Source organism: Peromyscus californicus, unplaced genomic scaffold (genome assembly GCF_007827085.1).
Source record: "Peromyscus californicus insignis strain IS unplaced genomic scaffold, ASM782708v3 Scaffold_5__1_contigs__length_169319896, whole genome shotgun sequence".
NCBI lineage: Eukaryota > Metazoa > Chordata > Mammalia > Rodentia > Cricetidae > Peromyscus > Peromyscus californicus.
In genome coordinates, this window is record NW_026294573.1 from 34,313,747 (window position 1) to 34,337,782 (window position 24,036).

Here is a 24,036-nt window from a genome sequence, read left to right on the forward strand (position 1 = left end):
GGCACAGTGACGAACAAGATGCCCCTTCTGTGGTAACAACCCAGGTTACCTGGGCTAAGCATCTGGCCTGAGGCTGCACAGGAAGTGACTCAGCTGGGTACTGGGCCAGGCTTCCTGTACGGCACGGGCCACCACACACTGCCCGGAGTAACTGCTACCCAACACGGCCTCTTGGGTAGAATGGACACATTTCCTCTCTTGGAACAAACCACTAGATGAAAAAACACGAATCATTTATTCTTTGGTTGTCTATACAGACACTTAAATACCATGCTGCTCTCAGGCAGCGGCCTCTATGGGCCCCAGGGTGGTTCTGGGCCTGTGTCCTGAGCCTGGCGCCAAGCCCAGAGAAGAGTAGTGTCCTGCTTCATCCACTCTAAGAACAGTAGCACCATGGGGAAGGCTGTGGGCAGGATCCTTTGGCTGGCTAGTGGACAAAGTACCCCTCGCTCTGCAGCCCTGCGAGGCTGGGAAGTCGAGGCGGCAGGACAGACTCCCATGGGTCCAATGACACCCACGTGTGACCTAGCTGCTATCATAGCTCATCTCTGTGCTGCGACTCTCTGTCTGACAGAGACTCTTCTCCGGGTTTTGGGGAGTCCTGTTGGCTATGCAGGGGCTGCTTCTGGAGGAAGTCCACTTCTTCTGGGCTGAACAGCATCTTCACCAGGTCATCAGCCTGCACCCTGTCCTGCAACGGCAAACCGTCTCCTCAGCGAGCCCCAGAGAGAACAATGGCAATCTGCCACAGGGCCGCTGGGACCACCTCCTTCCCAGCAGGCCTACGCTCTGCTGCCTCACACTGGTGGCTGGGACAGGGTCCAGGGAGTGAACCAAGGACTCCACATCATGCCTACCCTGGTGTCACCCCCCCACCCCCCGCCCCATGTGAAAGGGAAGGTCCAGGGAGGGTGAGGCGGATGTGCACTGGTGTGGGGAGTCCCTAGCCCAGGACTCCTTTGTGTCTGGACCACTAGTGGTAGGACTCAGAGGAAGGACCCAGAGCCTCTCGGAAACAGACCAGCAGCCCTCCCAACAGCTCTTACACGCTCACTGTGTCGAGGATCCAGCGTGAACCACAGAGCGATGGCGCAGCGCTGCCCCCTGGTGACGGCCTTCACTCCGTGTGGGTTCTCAGTGCCGGAAGAGAATCCCACAGCCCTTCCACACTGGGGCTGCACCTCTGCCTGTGCGGAGGGAAGAAGGGAAATGGGAAGAGGTCTTAGGAGAGTAATGGGTAATTAGGACCGGGACCCAGAGGACAGTCGGAGGAGAGCTGCCGTATCCCAAGCCCCTGGCCTGGGGGCAGGGTAGGGGCTGGGGAGAAGTCCAGTCAGTGGTCATTCTGTGCACTGTCCTCTGGGGACATCAACTCTAGAGAACAGGGTTTCATCACCAGGAATGAGGACAGGGGAGGACTCACCGTCACAGTTTTGGCATCTAGTTCAGTGAAGTAAAAGTTTCCTCCATCAAAGTCCCCATTAAGGTACAGGATGGCACTGGGAAGGAATCCAGACATGGCTTATCCCCTGCTCCCTGGAACCCTCCTCTGTGTGCTTTCAACCAGCAGCTGGAGGCCAGAAGCTTTTCTGAATCCATCAACCTCTCACAAGGTCCCCCGCCCCTCCTCAGAGACTCCATCATACCCTAGCTAGTGTGTTTCTGTGCCAAGCCCACGCATGCCCTCCTATTCACACCCTTCCCGAGGTCTTCCTATATGGGGACTAGGGTGAGGGACTGGCCTCTACAGATGACGTGCCTCTGCCTGAGTGTGCCCAGGTGCACCAGGGTGGAGAGGCCGAGTGCAGGACATGGAGGAACTTCCGAGGGCAAGCACAGGGCCCTGGCACCACACACACTGCATTTACCTGTAGTCCCGGAAAGTGTAGGCAGGGGGCTCCTTGATGCACACGAGGGTCTCGGCATTCAGGATGCAGTTATCCACATGGACTGGGTGGCTGCCGTCCCTCCTCTCAGCCTGGGACTCTGAGGCCAAGATAATCATGTCAGAGTAGGACATACGGAGACATAGTGAGAGGCTCTCTTGTTGACACACGGGGCAGGGGATGGAGAGGCGTCCCCAAAGGTATGCGAGTTTGTGAAACTGTCATGTACTGGGACATGAGGAGTCTCTGGCTAAGCTTAGCCATCAGGACAAGTTTTGGGGGTGAACAGGGTGCATCCCACAGACCTGTAGGGTACCAACAAGGCAGATCCTGGGCTGAGTGCCATCACCCTGGGAAAGCTAGAGACTTTCTGAAATAGGAAGGACCATAGCAGTAAACAGAGAAAGCTGGTGGGCACAGGGTCCACTGATGCCATCTTCCAGCCGGCCTGCAGGAGGGGTGGCGCAGATGAACAGAAGCCGCATAGTGCAGCCAGAGAGGCAGAGCTTGGGGCGTGTGGACGGGTGGAAAACCACACAGGGAGAGGACACGGAAAGAGGACAGACAGGATGACTGCAAAAACCAGCGGACCGCACCTTCCTCCAGTGTAAACCCTGGCACACTTGTGTGGGGACGGCAGATGCCGCCTCATTGGGTCCAGCCAGTCACCAGCGCCTGCCTATCTTCCTTTCCACCTTTCCTATGGCATGTCTTCTCTCTGCCTCCTTGCCACTTCCAGATGTCTAGCCTTCATCCTCACCCACCATGGTCATTGCTGACCAGCCTCCCCGCCTCTAGTCTGATCCACCTGCTCCCAGTCTCTCAACATCCAGCAGCAGAGCTCATCCTTTAAAATGAAGGTTCTGCCAAGCCCTTCCTGTCTGCTGTCTCCTCGCTGCCAGCAGGTCCCCACCTCGAGGCTCTGTGGCACACAGTCAAGTGCCTGACGCATTCCTTTGGTGTGTGCAGATTTTCTTAGAGCTCTTAACACCCTGAGGGGGAGAGAAGCCTTCCAGCGCCTGCCGCCTTCCAGGAGGTGTCAGTGTGTCTTCTGAATGTTACAGTAGGGCAGCGCTGGCTGTGGGCCACCTGTGATTCCTGCAGCCTGGCTCTGCCTCACCCCTGCTCAGGAAAGCACAGGGGATACGAGGGAGAAGGAACAAGGTCTTGCACCTCTCTGACTTCAAATGCCCTAGCTACCACACAAGGCTGGCCTATCTAACAGTTACTAAGAGAGGCCTGCAGCACAGTGTGGGACCGAGCGAAAGGAGACAACACCAACTCCAGAACGTGCTTCTCTGTGAGCTGGCAACGTTCTTAGCTCCCTCGGTGCTTCCATTCCCTTAGAACTGGTCTCTCTGGCTTGTAGTCTCCTGCTTCCCTGTGAACTCCAGGAACATTCATCCTGCAAACTTCCCACCACCTTTCCTGAAGGCTTCCTGACTCCTGGCTGGATCTTCCTCCACATTACTTGCGCTGGTTTCCCAGCCAGCATGAAGGTCTTCTCCATGGCCTCAGTGTCTAGCACAGTGCCAGGGCGCAGCCTACTCCTGAGAAGCTGCAGGGTGACGAGGCCCACCTTCTATTGCAGTGCGGCACACCAGGTGGGAATAGGAGAAGTAGAGGGGTGTGTCCAGGCGGAAGTAGGACTCCATGACACGCCGAACCTTCTCTGTCACGTTGTAGTACATGTGGGCACTCTGCAGAGGAACTTTCCCTTCCTGCCCAAGCTGCAAAGAACACTGGTGGTCAGCTGCCCTGACTCTACAGGCTGTCAGGACACTGAGGTACAGGGCTGCATACTGGGAGCATCTCCCATCCCACTGCGGAAGGAGCAATCTCTCCGTTCACTACATCCGACTGTCTCCTCTCCTTTCATATTTCACGTACCGTTCAGGAACACGCCCACACGTCTGGGGACCCATCCCGTCTCAGTTGCCTTATTTTTACTGCGCCTCATCTAACAGCCAAGATTCACAAGGAAACTCCTCGGCATAGCTTACTCTCACTCCCTGGCAGCTGGAATGTCAGCAGTGAGGCACTTCTCCCTATGTATCCCCACCCCCAACTCCTCTTAGAGCTGGAGTCTCTTCCTCCTCCTTCCTGGCCAGCAGACTCCCCCTCCTCCCTGCTCTAGAAAGCCAAGATGAATTTTACCTTGAGAGCTTTGAGGACAGTGACACCATAGAACTTTTCATTTGGGGTGTGTGGAGAGGTCTGACCTCGGTAGCCATCTCCTGAAGTTGCTGCTGCCTAATGGGCCCAAAAGATAAGGCAATGTTAGTCAGGGTAGCCGAGTGTCTGATGAGAGGTAACAACTGAGGGCAACAGGGACCGCTGCGCCTAAGAGGGAGGCACTTGGAAGCAGGGGTCACCCCTACATTGGTCAGTCTCTGCAGCTCCTGGCATTCGTCAGCAGAGATCACACCATCCATCACCACTCGCTGGGAGCCGTTCAAGACTTTGGAGTTCATAGTCAGACTGATGCCTTCATACAGCAAGGGACCACCTGCAAATCAAGGACAAGACTAAGTCCCACAGCGGCTCTGCCCAAGGCATGCTGGGAAAGAACAGGCCTTCCAGAGAAATCCCTACTCAGTCTCTTCCAAAGCAAGGGTAATCCAGAGGACAGAATCAGGAGGTCCAAATCCTAGGTCTCACTCTGCCATCAACTACTGGCTCTTGGGCCTCTACCCACTGAGTAAACAGTTACATGTATTCTTAAAACATGAACTCCAGAACTAAAGAACTAGGTTCAATCCCCGAATCCACCACTTACTGTGTGACCTTAGCAAATTACTTACCCCTGTAAGGTTAATTTTTTAAAAAAATATTTTATGTGTATGGGTGTTTTGCCAGCATGTATATCTACGTACCATAGTGGGCCTGGTGCCCAAGGAATTTAGAAGAAATTAGATCCCCTGAGACTGAAGTTAGAGTTGTGAGTCACCCTGTGGGTGCTGGGAATCAAACCTGGGTCCTCTGGAAGAGCAGCCAGTGCTCTTACTGCTGAGCCATTTCTTCAGACCCATTTTTTTTTTTTTTTTTTGGTTTTTTGAGGCAGGGTTTCTTTGTGTAGCTTTGAAGCCTGTCCTGGAACTCACTCTGTAGACCAGGCTGGCCTTGAACTCACAGAGATCTGCCTGCCTCTGCCTCCTGAGTGCTGGGATTAAAGGCGTGTGCCGCCACCACCGCCCGGCCAGACCCATTTTTTTTTTTTTTTTCAAGACAGAATCTGCTAGCCTCTGCTGGGATTAAAGGCGTGAACCACCAACCCAACCTTAATTTTAATCAATTACTATAACAGCATCTTATAAGTTTGACAATGGATTTATGCGAACAACAAATGAGGCGAGTTCAACTCTTAGTATAGTATTTGGCTTACAGGAAATGTCCAAAGATGCTGCCCATGGTAACTTCGTCATCACACGACGTACAACAGCAACCTTGCAATCTGCCTAACCTACCTCTCAGACATGATGAGAAGCAAGGAAGACAGCAAGCACCTTCTGAGAACAAAGCAGGGCTGGACAGACTTTTCACATGCTACTCCTGTTCATATCACCCGGTCAGTCCGAGCAATGGCAAAGGCCGATGTTTCTCCTGTGGTCGTAAGGTGTCTAACTCGGGCCACACCAGAGACCTGGCTCAACCCCATCTACAAGCTGAGGCCTTGGCAGTGCTGCAACAGAGCGAGCCTAACACCTGAAGACGACTCCGTTCCCAAGTCAGACATCAACCAGTGCTGGGCATACCGCTGTTTCCTTACACATTCACAGGAGGAGGTAAGGTCTCTCTGGGGCATCTTTAAGGGCAGAGACGGTGAGAAGTGCATCAGGGGTGGGGACAAGCATGAGCAACAACCTGTGGGCTCAGGGGACCAGAACCAGCCCAGCCCACCTGATGGAGAGGCATGGGGGATGCACAAATGGAGGATATACACATGCACAGGATGTGGACGGAGGATGCTTGACTATTGGGCATGCATGCATGCTCCTGGTGTTTGGAAGACAGGCCTGGCATCTGTGTGTGGGAAAGGATAAGAACACACAGGAGGTGAGTGGGCCGATGTGGCCGAAGGCAATGGGAAAGACAAAGGCAGGAGAGGAGGAGAGCAGAGAGCAGCCATCACTGTGGGCCGCGAGCAGGCAAATGGAGCAGAGACGACAGGAAGGTTTTGGCTTTTGATGACGTGAGTGGTCAGAGAGAGTTTGGAGAGGGAGGCAGGACGGTTTATGCCATCCATGCTTACTGGGACGACGCTAGTCTAACTGTGGCACAGGAATCTTACTTCTTAGCCACAGGCCCATTCTCAGGGCTGTCTGGATGGCAGTTCCTGGTGTGCTGGATGTGGAGGAAGTCCTAGCCAAAGCTGGTATGTGATGGGCTGAGCAAAGCCCTGGTGGGTGCTGCCGCCTGGTGAATGTGAGACCTGCCTGGCTGCCCGCACGGCAGGCATGCCACCCTCCTGCTGGCTCACCTTCCCGCGTCAGTCTGCTCACATCCAACGACTCCTTGGTCTTCTCCTCCACGAGGGTCTCGATCTCCTTCATAAGGTTGCCGATCTCCTGGGAGATGCGGACCGCAGTTTCACGTTCTGACCTGTGAGCATGGCAGTGTTGAAGGTTGCTGGGGCCACCCCCGGTTCCCACTGCAACTTCCCAGACTGGACCTGCCCACCCCTGGCCAGGAGGAGTTCCCATCTGCCTGGGCACAGGAAGCCTCAAACGCTTCGTCAGACCGATCCAACCATGGCATTTCTACAAGGCCCTCACTTCTGCTTCTCTTGCAGTCTCTTGGGAATCACCTCTTCCGGGGTCCATGAGTCCTGAGGTGGGTCAGAACAACAAGCAGGGTGACTTAATCTCCCAGGTCCCAGTGTGACATGGGGCTTCCAGGAGTCCACTGCCTCCCCGCCTGTGATGAGGAGGGCTCTTGGAACCTGTTACTTTTAGTGACCCAGCGCTCCCTGGCATCTTCCACTTTGTCTCCCATCCTCAGGGTTCACACATCCCATGCCTGGCTCAGCCCTGGACAGTCTCTCCTCAGAGCTGTGCAGTGTAGACCCCCTCACCTCCCAGTGCCTCCCTCTTCCCCGTCCTTCTAGCTCTTGCTTTGACTCACCGGATCCACAAAGGGAATCCCGAAAATGTCGTAAGCGAAGAAAAGCAGTTCTTTCTCCAGCAGGCTTCGCTGTCGGTAATCCTGGGCATTCTGAGGAAACAAAGACTCGGCTAGATCCTGGCCCTAGCCTTTAGCCTTCGGGTGGCCTTCCCTGGCATTTTACATTTCCCTACACGACTGAGGTATTTTCTCCCCATCACAGGTTATGTGTTACCCAGTCTGGGCCAAAGGTTTCTCTTCTGTGCTTTACAAGAACCCTGAGGGCAGCATAACTCGGCTTCACAGGAGGGAAGAAGATCCCGGTGGATCTCTGAACCAGATCTGATGATCCTCAGAATGGGACACATGCTTCACAACACCAAGAGTCCATTTTGGCTTTTGCAACTTCTAGGGATTGAACCCAGGGTTTCAAGCATGCTAGCAGGCCCTCTACCACCTGAGCTGTACCTACAGCCCTCTTTTTACTTTTCTTGTTATATTTTATTTATTTACATTGTGTGTCTAGAGTGTATGACTTCTGCTGTGCATGTGTGGCAGTCAGAGGGCAACTCTGTGGAGTTTGCCGTCTCCATCCACCTCTGTGTGGGTTCTGTAGACTGAATTCAGGTCACAAGCTTGTGGGGCAAACATCTTTTTATTAGAACTTTTTATTCTATTTATTTATTTATTGTATGTTTTTGCACACGTGCGGGCACATGTCTGTGTGTGTGCGCATGCGTGTGTCTGTGTGCGTGTGCGTGTGTATACATACGTGTGCTGCAGCATAGGTGTGGAGGTCAGAGATGAACTTGACAGTTTCCTCCTTGTACCATGTGGGTCCAGAGATCAAGCTCAGGTCACGAGGCTCAGCAGCAAGGGCCTCTACCCACCGAGACATCTTGCCTGCCATTTTCGTTTTGAGACCAGGTCTCACTATGTAGCCCAGGCTAGCCTTGATCCTGCTGTCTTTGCTTCCTGAGTAGCAGCTCATGTGGTAAGACTGTCATCTTCATCTTGGAGATGAAGGAGCAGCAGGACTGGAAGGGATGCTACATTCAAACGCAGGGTTCTGGGTCCTCAGGCCCATGGACTGCTACCTGGCCACCTGCCACCCCTCAGAATGACCAGACCCTAGCCCTCCCTGAAGGTGGGCAGCTGCAGATAGCTCAGCTTGGTGCTCTGACATCCCATGTGTGCTCAGGGGGAGGGCTTACCCAGGGCAGGGAAACTGAGTCCCTTCTGGGCTCACATCTTTCCCTAGGTCCCCTGCTAGGATCCAAGCAGCAGAAGGAGGAGAAGAAGACGGTAGGAAAGGCGAGGCAGTTCAAGGGGAACATGTTAAAGGAGTCTGCTCCATCAGCTACCAGAATCACCCAAGCGGAAGAGGAAATTTTAAGGAGTTTAAATTACTGGCTTCCTCCTCCAAATGCCAGACCCAAGCCCATGTATGCTATTGTAGTGGGTAGCCATTCCAGCTTTGGTCTCGAAGTTCCAACCCCCACTGAGACTTCAGTAACTATCACAAGGCGGGGCCAAGGGAGGGCCCTGAAGACCCGAGATCGGGACACACCACGATCTCTGTTCCTGGACCCTGGACGGTGGAGGTTGACCGAGCAGAGCTCCAGAGAACACCGCTGGACTGTGATACACCTTCCCCAGACCCTGTGACCTACCTATCCCTTCATCTGTAAGTTGCGCCACTAATAAACTTTCCTTTTAACTACGTGGAGTGACCTTAATAATTTCACCAATATGCTATCTCATTTATCTTCCACCAACAATTCAATGAGGATGCAGGAAGAGGACCCCGCTGTTGTTACCTGTTTGCCTACAATGACTTACTGAGTGTCAGCCATGCGTCAGGGGCCATGTCAGAACAGGGACAATGACTGAGTGTCAGCCATGTGTCAGGATCCATGACAGTACAGGACAAAGCAGACAGCAGGTTCCAGTCTCCACTAACCAGTACCGTCCACAGCACAGGTTATTTCACCTGCATGTTCTTATCTCTACCTAGGGCAGAATGCCTACTGAAGATAGCCATGCTGATTACAAAAGACAAGGCCTGGGCTGGGGCTCAAACCAGTGCGAGCTCCTCCCTTCCCAGGAGGAGAGTTCTAGGTAAACGTCCCCAGGTGGAGTGTTTTCCTTCCCCTTCCCAGGCTTCCTAAGAAGATCACAAGGAGGGAAAAAGTACTAAGCAAGCAAGACAAAGACTGGAAGGGCCTTCTTAAAGCTAGATGGGCACCATCTAGTGGCCAAGAAGGACAACTACAAGAAAGCAAGTGTCACCTGGGAGGGGCTGACAACAAATTTTCTCTGCAGACTCAATTCCAGACTATGTGGGAGGGACCGTGGCTTCCCCCTCAGATCTGTGCTATCTAGGCTATCTTCTCATTTTAGAGATGTGAAAAACGCTGATTGACAGGATAGAACAGACAATGACAGGGAGAAATGCCCTCGGGAGGGAAACAGAACCAGAAACCCATTATGAAGGAAACAGCACTGACTTTGGGCAAATGGCATCCAGCATCTGGGCTGGGTATCAAGTGGGGCAGAGAATCTCTGTGTGCCAATGTGAAGAATGCACATCCAAACCCAGAGGATGCTGTGAGGCTCTGGCATGTTCTGCAAACTCCTGGTCCTCCTCCCCACCCTGAGTGACAAGCCCGGTCCAGAACGTGCCCCACCCCACCCCAGCCATCGCTCTTCTGCCTTCTGCCTGGGTTCAGCCAGAAGCTGCTCTCTCTGAAGCAAGTCTCTCACCTCCCGGGGGCTGATGGAGCTGGCTTCTTCTTCTCCAAGCATGGCTGTATAGTAGGCCAGATTCTGGCTCATCACCTCATCATTGGGGAAGAAGAGGAGGTAGGTCTTGGCACATTCAATAGCCTGTGTATAGTTCCCAACTGTAGAGGAAGAAAAGATGTCTTTGAGGAAAGGGTAATCATGGGTACCGACATCCACTTAGCATCTGCGGCAGGGAAGCCTTGAGGCCATGACAACAGCACAAAGTAGTGCTTGCTACACAAGCCGACTTTTTAGAAGAGGAAGATTATCATAGGTTACAAACAGATCTCCTCAACTCAACTGTACACGTACACACATCATGTACTCATGGATATGCCATAACGGTTGGTGCCCAGTAGTTACCCAGTAAACAACAGCTGATTTGCTGGCTTTTTGTTTGTTTTTTTCTGGCTATTTTTAGTCTCTTTACCCTGAGAGGAGGGCTGGGCATGTCCTGTGAGCTCGTTTCAACAGTAGTACATCTTTACTGTTGTTATTCATTTTAATTCAAACACAAAATTAGATTACAAATGTACGAAGAGGTACAAAAGAAAGAGGCCCTGGAGTCCTCTGTTCTTAGCCTCCCACAGACAAAGAAGCCAGACACAGAGAAGTAGAGTGGTTGCGAACCCTGGCTGTCTGGCTAACCGTCTTAGCCGAGGCCTCGGAGAGGAGAAAGCAGGCAGGCCTTACTGTTATAGTAGGCAAACTGTAGATAATTATAGTGTGAAGGGAGGAAGTCCTCAAAAGGCTTTTCTCGACTTGGGTGGGAAGCCAGCTCTGTGACGCAGCTCTGCTTACAGCTGAGGACCTGGACGTAATGATCTGAAAGGAATCAAAGAGGAGGGATAATAAAGTCACGGTTTAGGATTTAAATTCTGGCTAAGCTGGACAAATCAAAGTAGAAAGCAATCTCTGTGTGGTGTGTATGTGCACGTATTTGTGCGCATGTGTGTGCAGGTGTACAGTATGTGTGAATGCACACCTGCAGAGGCCAGAGGTGACGTCGGGTGTCTTCCTTCATCATTCCTCACTTTATTATTGTTATTATTATTATTATTTGAGACAGGATCTCTCACCCTGAAGCTCATCCATACGATGAGACTGTCTGACCATCAAGTTCCAGCATAGGGTTACATGTGTGTGCCACTGTGCTTGACTTTTATGTGGGTGCTTAGGGATCTGAACTCGGGTCCTTCTGCTTGTGCATCAAGCACCTTACCCACTGAGCCATCTCTCCAGCCCCTGAAAGGCAATTTTTAGTCAGAGTTCCAGACTTAAGAAATTGAGGATAGGGCCAGGCAGTGGTGGCACATGCCTTTAATCTCAGCACTTGGGAGGCAGAGGCAGGAGGATCTCTGTGAGTTCAAAGCCAGCCTGGCTTACAAAGTGAGTTCGAAGACAGGCAGGACTGTTACACAGAGAAACCCTGTCTCAAAACACTAAAAAAAAAGAAAAAAGAAAAAGAAAGAAACTGAGGATGAGGTTGCAGACAGTGTGTGCGTGCATCAGTTTGACTTTACAGCCTTGGGGGGCTTGATCCAGCCAAACTCTGAATGGACGCACCTGTGATGGCCTGGAAGAGGTCAGCACTGTAGTCTAGGTAGTTGTAGCCATCGTAGTCATAGGGCCCCTCGCAGAGGGCACGGCACTCCTCATCAGCCACGAAGTACTCTCGCAAGGCCGCCTCGAGGTGGGGCACAGCTTCCTGCGGTTTCTCCTCCGAGTAGAGCCGCACTCCTAGCCGGAACTCATGCTACTGGAGAGAAGGTGTACTCAACGCAGGCTCCAGAGGGACCCTCAACCTTGTCCTAGGCCACTGTCACGGAGGTCCCTGTCCCTACTTCTAAACTATGGTGGAAAGGGGACACCTGGGTGCTGCTACATAATGAAGGCTGTCAGTAAACAGGCTTCCCGGGACCCTTGGAATTTACACGCGTAACTCTTCACGCAGGGGAAAGGCAGAGTTTGCTGTAATTCTTATACATTTCTTAGGGCTTTCAGTTTTCAGATAACAGGCTAGATGGCTCAGTGATTAAGAACATGTACTTCCAGAGGCCCTGAGTTCAGTTCCCAGCACCCACAAAGGGTGGCTCACAACTGCCTATGACTCCAGCTCCAGGGGATATGATATCCTCTTCTGGCCTCCTCAGGCACCCACATAAATTCCCTCTCTCTCTCTCTCTCTCTCTCTCTCTTACACACACACACACACACATACAAATTAAAAATAAATCACAACCCACCCCTAACCCCCTTGAAGCAATGTCTCACACAGCTCAGGCAGGCATCAAACTCACCAAACACCTGAGGCTAACCTTGAAATCCTGATTTGATTTCCTCTATCTCCCCAGTACTAGGATTACAGGTTCATGCCATCATGTCCAGCAAACACAAGTTTCCTTTTAAAAGTCATTCTGGGACTAGGGAGTGACAGAGTGCTTAGTATGTGTACTATGTATGTGCGAGGCCATTCTGGCAGTGTTTCTTATATTTGTATGTAGATATGAATAATGTATATATAAACATAATTTTTTTGTTGTTGCGGAATACAAACCTAGAGTCTTGTGTATGCTAAACATATGTTCTATCAGTGAGTATATCCCTAGGCTCTCTTATGTTCTGATTTATAAACTATTAAAATGATAGAGACCATAAGTTCTTTATGAAAATGCTATTCAAATGTTAGGTCAAAAGGTGCTGAAAATACACACAAAATACGATACTAAATTAAATAATTAATTATGGAAGACTTAGGGCCAACTTGGACTACATAGTACCAGGACTGCATAGCAGCTCTCGCCACACACACACACACACACACACACACACACACACACACACACACACACGGTGGGGGGTGTGTGTGTCTTTTCACCATATGGGGCTTGGCCTCGAGATCCTTGAAGTCTGCTTCCTTTACCCCAGACATGGTCTGGTAATAGTCGAGGTTCTGCCGCATCTCCATGTGTTCGGGATTGCCCACAAAGAAGGTGTGCGCAGCCGCCACAGCTTTCTCTAGCTTGTTTATCTGCAGATGAAGTAAAAGAATGAGTTCCCATCCAAACTCTGTGGGGTTTTGATCGTCTGCTTGGTTGGTTTCTGTGTGTGTGTGTGTGTGTGTGTGTGTGTGTGTGTGTGTGTGTGTGACACTACGTAGGTCAGTCTCACCCTCAATCCTCCTGACTCAGATCCCAAGTGCTGGGACGATAGGTGAAACTCTGTCTCCAAACAAACAAACAAACAAACAAACAAATGAAATGTAGTGACTGAAGGTCTAAAGCTGCAATGGTTTTGGACTAGGGCAGAAAGAGCAGTTAACAATTACACTGTGGTCAGAATCCAAGGGCTGGCTGGGCTCAGAGGACTGTGCCACCATGCCCAGCTTACTCTCCTGCCTTGCAGGACTGCTCCTGCCTTCCGTTGTTATCCACCCCACCTATGAGCCTTCTGACCTCCAGGCACGGGCACCTGGTTTCCTCCAGGGGGCTGTTTTCACGGCTACCACTTTCTCCTTCTGCCCCTTTTATCCATCTGGCTTCCAGAACTGGCCTTCTGAAAGCTAAGCCTGATGATGGTTGCCCGAAGCCTACAGAAGTTTCTTCTGAATCCAGCCTCCCTAAACTTTGTAGACACTTGCTGTTCTTCTCCACATACATGCCCACACAGGAGTCCCTGCAAGGAACCACCCCGTGGCCCCAAATACATTATACTCTAGCTCTGCTTTCCTTTCGCTGGGGAAAAACCATTCTTCAATGTCACCTCTTCTCTCAGGCCTGATTTAACTGAAGCAAAGCTAGAGTGCTTTGTGCTCCCACAACCCTAACTATCTACATAACCATTTCGGTTAGCCCTTAGTCCAGTGACTCCTAGCAGTAACAAAAGGTAGAAACCAAGAGTCAATCAATCATCCTCATCACCTGCCCAAGAGCTGGAATGTAGTAGGGGTTCAATAATTGTCAATGTCAATGAATTTTAAGTAGTGCTGTTAAGTGACATGATCTAAGTCGGAACCCAATCATTTGGGGCTTGTAAGTCCAGCTCTCATCCCAATAACCAGAAGGAATGGAGGGAATAAGCAGAAATCTGAGGTCCTCAAGGGCCTCAAACTGTTATCGCTATGCAATCTGCGTGTGTACCTTCCCCCCCATGGGACTAATAGCATTATTCAAAGGATACTGTTCCAGGGCAAATCAGTTAATAAACCCAAAGTGCTTTGAATCCTGGAAATACACGCTGCCAGTCACCTGGTGCTCCAAGCCCGTTTGTTGACTTGGCCTTAAAGTGTTGTGGCATCCCTAAAGACGGTCATTTTTTAAAAAACAAAAACAAAACCAAAACCCCAAACAACAACAGAACCCAAAACTGACATACTAGTCAGAGGGTCCTCCACAGGGAGGAGCCACGCAGCCCCTGCTGGCGACGTGGCAATCCCACGTCCTGAAAGCGCTGCTCTTGGATTCGGGAGCAGGAAAAGCATGATTGGAGAACGAACCGGAAGGAAGATGCTGCAGAAGCGCCCAGCTTCTCACTTGGATACTTGCAATGAAGTAGGGCTGGGAGGCCCAAGCGGTCGCCTCGGTTCCCTCTAGGAGGACTTTCCAGAGGGAAAGGTTAGGTTCTTCTTGGCTTGGGCTGTCACTACTGGCTGGACCTTTAGGGTAAGCATCTGCCTATAAGAACCAGATGAAGCGCCCCGAGTCCGCCAAGAGCTCCCTAGGCAAGAGGCCCCTTTCCTCCCTGCGGACTCGACCCTGCTCTGCTCCCTGAGTTCCCCCAGGTCTCCCCAGGCCGCCGGGCTCCGGGCTAGTCGCACCTTGAAGTAGGCGACTTGCAGGTAGTTGTAGGGACTCCTCTTGTTGAACTCCAGGTCCAGCTCCTCGCTCAGCAAGTGGGCAGCGGGCGGCCCGAGGCAGCGGCGCAGGCAGGCGGCACGGCGCAGCAGGGCCCCGAAGAAGCGCAGATCGTGCAGGGCGGCGGCGCCTAGGTCCTGGCTCAGGCTAGGCGCCGGACCGAGATCGAGGTCAGGCGCCCACGGCAGCTCGGCCGCGCAGCGTGTGCGGCAGCGCAGGCGGAGGGCACGCAAGGCGGCCCGCGAGCGCAGCGCCCGCTCCATGCTCAGGACCACCCCGGGCCAGTCCCCGCGCGCGTAGGCGGCGGTCCCCTCTGCGTAAAGCAGGTCAGGGGCTGCCACGTCCCATCCCGGCTCAGACTCCTCTGCGGCCCGCGAGGCGGCTGCTGCGGCGACGGCTAGCAGCGCGGCCAACAGCCTCCTTGCGGTCACCGCCATAGCCTTGCTCCTTCACTTAACGGGACAGCCCGGCTCGGGCACAAGCCAGCATCCCGCCCCACAGAAGCCACGCCCTGAGACGAGCCACGCCTCAAGTGCAGGAGCGCGTGGCCAGGAAGCTTGCACCGCCTCTTGCTTTCAACCAATCCGAACACCCGCTCTTCGCGGGACTCCGCCTCCAAGCTCAGGCACGCCGTTCAATGGCCTGCGAACGAGAAAGCTCCGCCCACAAGCTGTTGTGCGCCTGCGCTTCGTTCCCCCTCCCCCGCCCCCCCCCACGGCAGGCGGTGGGGCTGAGGTGCTGTCATGGCGGACCCGGCGGCTCCCGGCCGGTTGGAAAGAGACACTGGAAATCTAGGGGTACAGGAGGCCGCGGGGCCTGGAGGTAGGTGGGACTGAGTTGGCTGGGGGAAGAGGTCGCAGCCGGGCGGCTCGTCTCTGCTGCCTCGCGGGAGGCTGAGGGCTACAACTTACGCCCGTGTTCCCGGGTGTGTGTCGCAGGAGCCCTGGTGGAGCTCACCCCGACCCCAGGCGGCCTGGCTCTTGTGAGCCCCTACCACACCAACAGGGTCGGGGACCCTTTAGACCTCGTGGCGCTCGCCGAGCAGGTACAAAAGGTGAGGAATAGCCATCTCTATACTTTAAACCCTGCGTCTTTGGGCTCTGACCTCAAATTTCATCTGCACCCTAGGACAGACAGCCTGTGAGCTCAGCAGTATGGGTTACTATTCCATTTCACTTTATCCCCAGTTCTTTGTTGTTGTTTGTTTTTGATACAGGGTTATCATGAAACTATTAGACTAGTCTGGTCTTCAACTCATTTCCACCTGCCTCTTCCTTCCTGGGATTAAAGACATGCGCCACCAAGCTCGGCTTCTATCCCCAATTCTTCAATAGTCAATTATTTTATGCTGCTTCCCGTAAAGTCTTTATCTGTTACCTAAGAGCTTGTGGAACTTAAATATGTGCTATTTCCTTCCTTTAAAAAAAAAAATTGGTGCTGGGAGTGTAGTTTAATGGTTACACCACTTGCCTAGGCTGAATTTGATCCTCAGCACTACCAAAAACAACATGTAAAAAGGCACAAGGTAAAATTCTTTTTTTTTCTTTTTTTTTTTTTTTCTGGAGCTGAGGATCGAACCCAGGGCCTTGTGCTTGCTAGGCAAGTGTCTACCACTGAGCTAAATCCCCCAAAATTCCCATTTTAGATTAAAACAACAGAAACTGGAGACTGTTTCATCTTGCTGGATAGCCAGGCTGGCTTCCTATTCATCCTCCCAAAGGCTGGGTATTAACAGGGGTGGCTGCCACACCTGGTGAATTTCAATGGATATGGTATTCCTATGTCGAGAGCTTAGATATTGATTACCATAACCGGTAGGATAAAGAACATATGCAAGATAATAGAAAAGGTAGTAGAAGTTTGGACACATCAGCTTTGGGCAGATTGCTTTTCTCTGGAGCTCAGGCTCTAAAATGAGAGGTTTGAGGTGGGAGAGCTCCTGGGTCTAAGTGAAACCCTAGGTTCGTCTCTTAGCAAGACTTCCAGCTGTAGATTCCTTTTCAGTACCGGAACCTGGCTACTTTAAAAGCTTCTAGTGTCCCCTCTCTCTTGTATAAACTAGTTTATTTGGCAATCATCATGTTCAAAAGATTGTTTTAATCAAGAAAATTCATGATAATGTGCCCAAATCCCTACATAAAAAAACCATGTCTGCTGTTTTAGTTAAAAAAAAATTCAAATGTTTAGGAAAGGCCTTTTAATTAAAACCTTACCTTTTTATTTTTATTTTTATTTTTTAAAATAGAGATGGGAACGAAATGGAACTTCTGTGGATTAGAAGAATATCGTGTGTCTGTTTAGTCAGATCACCATTGAGAGGGAGGTAACCAGGGACAAAATCTTGGGCAAACAACACTTTGAGTTTCTCTGAGTGACTATCATGGACTCAGCCAAAGAAAGAAGGAGCACAGTTTTTGTCTTTTATAGTATAATCTAGTGAAATATAAAGGATATATTACTCTATTGCCTCCAATTCTCCAGTATAGTCAGTCCACCTTTGAGAAGCTGAATTGAAAAACACTTTAAAAACAAATTGAGAGCTGGAAAGATGGCTCAGTGGTTAAGAGCACTGACTACTCTTTGAGAAAACCCGGGTTCAATTACCAGCACTCACATTACAACTCAAAACCATTTGTAACTCTAGCCCTGGGGGATCAAATGCCCACTTCTGGCTACTGTGGGCATTGCTTGAACATGATGCACATACACACATACAGGCAAACACCTATACCCATATAATAAAAAAATTTAAAAACTAAGTGAACCAACATATTCACTGTCTACATACTGAAATACACTTGCTAAGAGGAGTGACTCTTGGCTCCCTTAATGTGTGTTCAGAAAGCTTTGGGAGATTTGGTATTGAGGCATGGTTTTTGGCGTTAGACTCATCCGTGTTCAGATCCTTCAACTGCCATTTATTAATGGTAAAACCTTAGTTGCTACACTTGTCTGAGTCTTAATGCCTAAGTAAAGTTATTGTATCTGGAGAGTTAGATGTTGTTATTAATACAGAGGTTCTTGAAGTGGTTAGGTCCAGGATCATTGCTTAGTAATCATAAATACCCTTTGGGACTGGAGAGATGGCTCAGGGGTTAAGAGTACTTGCTCTTGCAGAGGACACAGATGTGATTTCTAGAACATACCTGGTGGCTCCCAGCCATTCATTACTCCAGTTCCAGGAGACTGACTGCCCTCTTCTGAATTCTTCAGATGCCAGGCACATGTGATGCACATACATACAGGCAAGACACTCATACGCATATTGTCTTAGTTAGGGTTTCAATTTCTGTGAAGAGACACCATTACCATAGCAGCTTTTATAAAGGAAAACATTTAATGGGGAGCTTACAGTTTCAGAGGTTCAGTCCATTATCATTATGGTGGGGCTTGGCTGCATGCAGGCTGGAGCTGAGAGTCCTACATCTTGATATGCTGGCAACAGGAAGTGAACTGAGACACTGGGTGGAATCTTGAGCATATGAGACCTCAGATCTGGCCTCCACAATGACACACTTCCTCCAACAAGGCCATACCTATTTCAACAAAGCCACATCTCCTAATAGTGCTACTTCCTTTGGGAGCCATTTTCTTTCAAACTACCGCATTCCACTCCCTGGTTCCCAAAGGCTTGTATTAGAATGCAAAAATCAGTCCAGCTTCAAAAGTCTCCATAGTCTATAGCAGTCTCAAACTTATTTAAAAGTCTAAAGTTTGGGCTGGAGAGATGGCTCAGAGGTTAAGAACACTGACTGCTCTTCCAGAGGTCCTGAGTTCAATTCCCAGCAACCACATGGTGGCTCACAACCATCTGTGCCCTCTTCTGGCATGCAGGCATACATGCAGGCAGAACACTGTATATATAATAAATAAATAAATCTTAAAAAAAAAAAGTCTAAAGTTCAAAGTCTTTGAGATTCATGCAATCTCTTAACTGTAATCAAAATCAAAAAGTAGATCACATCCTTCCAACATTCAATGGCACAGAATATATATTACCATTCCAAAACACAGGGAAGGGAGCATAGTGAGGAAATGCAGAACCAAAGCAAGACTGAAAACCAGCTGGGCAAACTCCATACTCTGCATCTCTGTGTATGGTGATTACATGGAGTGTAGGACGAATGTTTTTCGGGTCCCACCAAGCCCCTGCAGGCCAGTGGCCCATTTATAGAATAATCTCTCAGAAGTTTATATTAATTATAACTTCTTGGCCATTAGCTCAGGCTTATTGCTGACTAGCTCTTACACTTAAATTAACCCATAATTCTTACCTATGTTTAGCCATGTGGCTTGGTACCTTTTCTCAGTTCTGCCTTGTCATCTTGCTTTCTCTATGTCTGGCTAGCGACTCCTGACTCAGCAGCGTTTCCTCTTCCCAGAATTCTCATCTGCTTGCTCCGCCTATACTTCCTGCCTGGCTACTGGCCAATCAGCATTTTATTAAACCAGTGTACAAGGGCATCATCCCACAGTAATGGAGGGCATGCTCATGTTTGGTGGCAGATAAGGGTGTGGAAGCACCAAAGCCCAGTGTGATTAGAGTTCAGAGTGAATGGCGATGGAGATAGATGGAGCGTTTCATTCTGTGTGTGGGGTCATTACAGTGTGGGCTTCTGAGTTGGGCCTCAGGGTAGAGATTTACATGGCAATGGAGTAGAAAGGGAGAAGCAGAGCTGTTGGCATAACTCCTTGAACTGCATCTTGATGAACCCCAGGTGCCACTTGCGTTGTCACCCCTACAGTTCGCTTTTCTGTCCTCTGTAGGCTGATGAATTCATCCGAGCAAATGCTACTAACAAGCTGACAGTCATTGCTGAGCAAATCCAACATTTGCAAGAACAAGCTAGGAAGGTAAGAGAGATGCATGTCCAAGGCCAGTGCAGCTTAGGCAGGCTTTCCTTTTCCTTTGCTGGGAGGATTGGCTGAACTTAGAATCATATTGTCTTCTTTGTTTTTAAATGCAATAACTATGCCCAAGGGATTTTGTTAGTTTATTTTGTGTTGCTATGATGAAATACCTGAGGCAGGTTAACCCTAGAGTGATGTTTATTTTGTGCACAGGTTTAGAGGGTCAAGGGCATGGTGCTGGTGCAGCTCAGCTCTGGGGAGAACTCTCTGGTCACATCTAGTCAGAGCAGGGCATGTGTGGGAGAACAGATGCATCTTCAAACAGAAGGCTAGAGATTCAGGTGTTAGGCCCAGGCTTTTACAACATCGAATCCTGTCTCAGCCTTCACGTCGCTCTCCCCAGAACTCCCTCCTGAGGGCAGTGCCTAGGAGACTCAGGACCTCCTAGTAGGCCCTCCCTCTTATGTCATTTCACTGGTGGCCAAGCTCCCAGAATCCTTTAGGAGACAAATGACATCTGAACCAAAACAGAAGTTAAGCAGAATGGGATTTGTTTCTTAGCCAGGAGAAAAGTGATTAAGATAAAGTTTTTTAAGGGAGAAAGAGTTTCTTTTATAAAAGAAAATGTAAAAAAAAAAAGAAAATGTACTTGACCCAGGAAAAGAAGGACTTAAGTATCCCCCAAGCCAGCTACACTCAGCATGTAAAGATCTTATCCCTCTAACAGTTTTTCCCAGCAAAGCAGCTTGTGTAATCGCTACATCTTCCGAACTGTTTGGGCCCTGGTAGTGAGTCATTGCTGCTGGGGAACCAGACTGAAAGCTTGGAAGTTTGTGCTTTGGTTGGGGTGATGTGGGTGAGGTGTGGTACCTCTCACTCATTACTTGCCGTACCTGTGTGTTTGGCAGGTACTGGAAGATGCTCGCAGAGATGCTGACTTGCACCACGCGGCTTGCAATATGGTGAAAAAACCTGGCAACATTTACTATCTTTACCAGCGGGAAAGTGGCCAACAGTACTTTTCCATCATTTCTCCAGAGGTAAGAACATTCATTCTCAACTCTAAACCAGCTCTAGCCTTTGAGAAACTTTGGGCATGTTTGTATGAAAATGTAAGCCTGTAGCTTGGTCAGCGGTTTCCTAGAAAATGAGGTGATGTGAGCCCAGGTATGATGAAAAGTTGTGAGTGCTTGAATGATATTTCTTCCTTTTCTTTTCTTTCTTTTTTTTTTTGGTTTTTCAAGACAGGGTTTCTCTGTGTAACAGTCCTGACTGTCCTGGAACTCCCTCTGTAGACCAGGCTGGCCTCGAACTCACAGAGATCTACCTGCCTCTGCCTCCCAAGTGCTGGGATTAAAGGCGTGCATCACCACCGCCTGGTGATATTCCTTATTTCTGATGTGTAATGTAACTTCCAATGATGGTTTGAATAGTCTGAGGTGAAAAGCGCAAAAAGAAGTCTATGCCCTGAGTAGAAAAGGAACCCTGTTCACTTCTCATCCTGATGAGGACTTGCTCCTTTGCCCTCTAGGAATGGGGAGCAGGCTGTCCCCATGACTTCCTCGGTGCCTACAAGTTGCAACATGACATGTCGTGGACTCCATATGAAGACATTGAGAAGCAAGATGCTAAAATTGGCATGATGGACAAGCTGCTGAACCAGCCCATGGCCTTGCCCCCATGCACTGAACCCACCTTCCAGGGACTAACTCACTGAGTATGGCTCAGACTAGCAGCCCTCATGACAAAGGCCTGACCACTACCACCTCCTTGTCCACATTCTCTTCCATGGTGTGGGGGGTGGGGTGGGGTGGGGCTCATAAGGACTGTGGGTTTTCGGGTGAATCATGAACTTCTTAGGAGGAGACCGTGGTGAATGTAGATGCTATGTCTGCTGTCAGTTGTGTTGGTAAGGAATCGCAGAACTCCTGTGGGATCTTCTTGGGTTCACTGATGCCCAGTTACTCTGTTTCAAAGGATTGGCTATTGCTTTCCTTCACCTCCAGCTCTTCCTCCCATAAGTCAAAACACTGCAGAAGGAAGAGCCTTCTGCCCACAGCAAGTTGGTGGGTCATTTTCCAAGAGGAACTGTTTTCCTGTCTCGTGTCAGATTGGTGTTGAAGCGGTCTTCATAGGTGCTGTGCCAATTTGAGGTTGATTCAGGAATTCCAGTGTTGCCTGCAGAGGATTAAAAGAAACAACAGACAAAAGCTTGGCATGGCTGGATGAGAGTGTTGATTGTAGAGTTTTACTCCTGAGAGTGTCCTTCTGGTTTGCCCTTCTGCCCTTCCTGCCTAGTAAGAGTGACTGGAGACTGAGGCGGCAGCCAAAGTCGGGCGTGTTTGGGCAGCCATCCTAACCCTTGCAGAAGTGGAGAACTGGAAGAGGTATAGAAGGCTGCTGCTATTGGATGAGTCCACTCTGAAGCCTCCTTAGGACAGCCTGAGCTCAGCACCACAGCAGGACAGACCCAAAACATGGCATTTTAAAGACACAGCGCCGAAGGGCTGGAGAGAGGGTCAGCAGTTGAGGGTGCTTGCTGCTCCGCCAGAGGGCTTGAGTTCCATTCCTAGCACCCATGTTAGGCAGCTCACAACCACCTGTAACGCCAGCTCCAGAGATGTCACACACTTCTGATTTCCATGAGCCATGCACACCTAGATAGACACATACATACATTTAAAAGTCTTGTCAGAAAGAGACAGTGTGGAAGAGAGTAGAGCAGTGCGGATGCACACCAGGAAAAGTGACCAGCCTGTCCACAGGCTATGAGTTGACTGGGATTGTTTATTTATGGGATCTCTGTAGCTCAGGTTAGCTCGCAACTGACTAGCACAGGCTGGCCTTAGTCAATGTGATAATCCTGCCTCAGGATCCCTAGTTGAGCTGAGCTATCACACATAACACATTAGCTCTGATTGAAACTCCTTTTATTGCTTACTGAGTAAGTCATGAACTGAAGAGAGACCAGGGATGTAGCTCAGTGTTAGTGTGTTTACACGGCATGCGTGGCAGTATTTACAGAGCATGCATGAGGCTCTGGTTCCATCTCCACTGCTGCAGACAAGCAGTACTGAACAGGGCCTTTTGTGGCCAAAACTCTCATGACTTTGAGTGAGCATTTTTGGACTCCTTCATTTCTTATTTGATTGGCTGAGTTAGTTAAATTTATAGCATATTCAGAGTGACTGCTTTGGTGCCGTGTAGTCTATTGTAATGTGTGCTAAAGAACATAAGGAATATGTATTTGAGACCACAACCCAACTTTGGGTATGCACTGTGTCCTGGTGTTCATGGCCTCCCTTATGAACAGTGCACCCTGTACCTAGAAACGGTCCGTGCTTAGCACAAGAAGAAACTGAGATCTGACAAGGAACATGGCCAATACTTGGTCATTCAGTTCCAACAGAAATGTCTTGTGTGAGCTGCAGAAAGCCCCTCGATAGGAAGCTGCAGAGCTGGAAGACAGACGTTACTGGGGTATTAGTTGATCCTGACTCCAGAACATTGCCCAGATCTTCAAGAGGTTCTGACCTGTGTGGTAGTGAGGGATTTTGAGTAGTGCATAGTGAGTAGGAAGGTAACAAATTGCCACAGGGTTAGTGATTTCAAGTGACACTCATCCTTTCATGGTCTCACTGGGTCTTCAGCCTCAGGATTTCTTTGGTACTGAAAGGCTGCAGTCAGGGTTTTGGCTGGGGCTGGGTTCTCGGGGGCCTTCCTATCTGCTTCCAAGCTCACTTGATTTTGGCAGAATTTTGGTTCCTTGGAGATTGCCAGACTACCTGCTGATGATTAGGCAGAGGTCACCCTCAGCTTCTTACCCCAGGAGTCCCTGCAAATGCAGGAATGCTCCGCATCAGAGAGAAAGGATGGGAGCTCATGAGCAAATGGAAGTTCAACCTATGTAGCCCCACCACAGAAATGACATCATCTTTGCTGTATCCTCTTTAGAAGCCAGTCTCTAGGCCAGTCCACATTTAAGGGAAAATTTTACACAAGAGCGTAAAGATCAGTTCTGAGACAGAAAGTGTAACCAATTTTGAGTAAAAGGCAAAAGGTGATTGTGATTGGATGGTGTTGATACCACAGATATGGACTTGACATTCACCATTGGCAAAATAACCTTCTGGCTACATCCCAGAACAGTCTTACCACACTTCTTGTAAAGACCAGGGTTACTTTGGTTGATGAGGTTAAGAGATTTAAGAGGTTAAGAAATGTAGATTTCTCTCACTTTTGACATTTCCAATGGTGAGCTGTGCCTGGAGAGCAATGGTTTCCAAAGAGGAACTTCCTGTTCAAGAAGATGTACTTCCAGCTCTGGCCACCAGGTAGTGCCAGTGCTCTTTCCTGGGTAATCTGATTGCCTGGCTGAGGGATGGCTCTTGGTAATGAGTGCCTGCCTGGTGGTTCTGGATACACAACTCAGAATGGGGGATTAAGACCCAATAAATATATGTAGCAACTGCAGTTCGTCAGCACTCATCCCTCTGTCCTGGCAATTTCCTAAGCAATAAGTGCCTTCTCATTTCCATGTCTAGAGGATGATCTCA

At 49.9% G+C, this 24,036-nt stretch overlaps 2 protein-coding genes across 4 annotated transcripts; one reads left to right on the top strand and one right to left on the bottom strand.

The window, feature by feature from the left end:
- Positions 1 to 212: 212 nt before the first annotated feature.
- P3h1 (prolyl 3-hydroxylase 1) lies at positions 213 to 15,196 on the bottom strand. 3 transcript variants are annotated; one of them, XM_052718805.1, is made up of 15 exons: positions 14,593 to 15,196; positions 12,655 to 12,807; positions 11,343 to 11,532; positions 10,470 to 10,601; positions 9,756 to 9,895; positions 7,011 to 7,100; positions 6,662 to 6,714; positions 6,367 to 6,488; positions 4,268 to 4,395; positions 4,044 to 4,139; positions 3,466 to 3,616; positions 1,869 to 1,986; positions 1,424 to 1,499; positions 1,047 to 1,187; positions 213 to 691 (listed from the first exon to the last, which is right to left on the bottom strand). In XM_052718805.1, the coding sequence occupies exons 1-15, from the start codon at positions 15,064 to 15,066 to the stop codon at positions 536 to 538; spliced, it is 2,220 nt and encodes a 739-aa protein (XP_052574765.1). In that variant the 5' UTR covers positions 15,067 to 15,196; the 3' UTR covers positions 213 to 535. The 3 variants fall into 3 exon arrangements, with proteins under 3 accessions (XP_052574765.1, XP_052574767.1, XP_052574766.1); XM_052718807.1 differs by having other exon boundaries at positions 6,367 to 6,515; XM_052718806.1 differs by lacking the exon at positions 213 to 691 and having other exon boundaries at positions 1,074 to 1,187; positions 1,424 to 1,570.
- Positions 15,197 to 15,321: 125 nt separating this feature from the next.
- On the top strand, positions 15,322 to 23,953 carry CUNH1orf50 (chromosome unknown C1orf50 homolog). The gene is made up of 5 exons (XM_052718811.1): positions 15,322 to 15,451; positions 15,568 to 15,683; positions 19,397 to 19,483; positions 20,389 to 20,520; positions 21,012 to 23,953. Exons 1-5 carry the CDS (start codon positions 15,373 to 15,375, stop codon positions 21,195 to 21,197), a joined length of 600 nt encoding a protein of 199 aa, XP_052574771.1. The 5' UTR covers positions 15,322 to 15,372; the 3' UTR covers positions 21,198 to 23,953.
- The last annotated feature ends 83 nt before the right edge of the window (positions 23,954 to 24,036 follow it).

Bases quoted from the DNA above. Each gene is read 5' to 3' on its own strand.
- P3h1 (XM_052718807.1), bottom strand. From the start codon at position 15,066: ATGGCGGTGACCGCAAGGAGGCTGTTGGCCGCGCTGCTAGCCGTCGCC. The intron at 6,516-6,661 runs GTGAGGGCCTTG...GGGTGGCCCCAG, and splicing joins AGACTGCAAGAGAAGCAGAA to CAACCTTCAACACTGCCATG. The intron at 1,188-1,423 runs GTGAGTCCTCCC...CCCTCCGCACAG, and splicing joins TAGATGCCAAAACTGTGACG to GCAGAGGTGCAGCCCCAGTG.
- CUNH1orf50 (XM_052718811.1), top strand. From the start codon at position 15,373: ATGGCGGACCCGGCGGCTCCCGGCCGGTTGGAAAGAGACACTGGAAAT. The intron at 15,684-19,396 runs GTGAGGAATAGC...TGTCCTCTGTAG, and splicing joins TCGCCGAGCAGGTACAAAAG to GCTGATGAATTCATCCGAGC. The intron at 20,521-21,011 runs GTAAGAACATTC...TTTGCCCTCTAG, and splicing joins TTTCCATCATTTCTCCAGAG to GAATGGGGAGCAGGCTGTCC.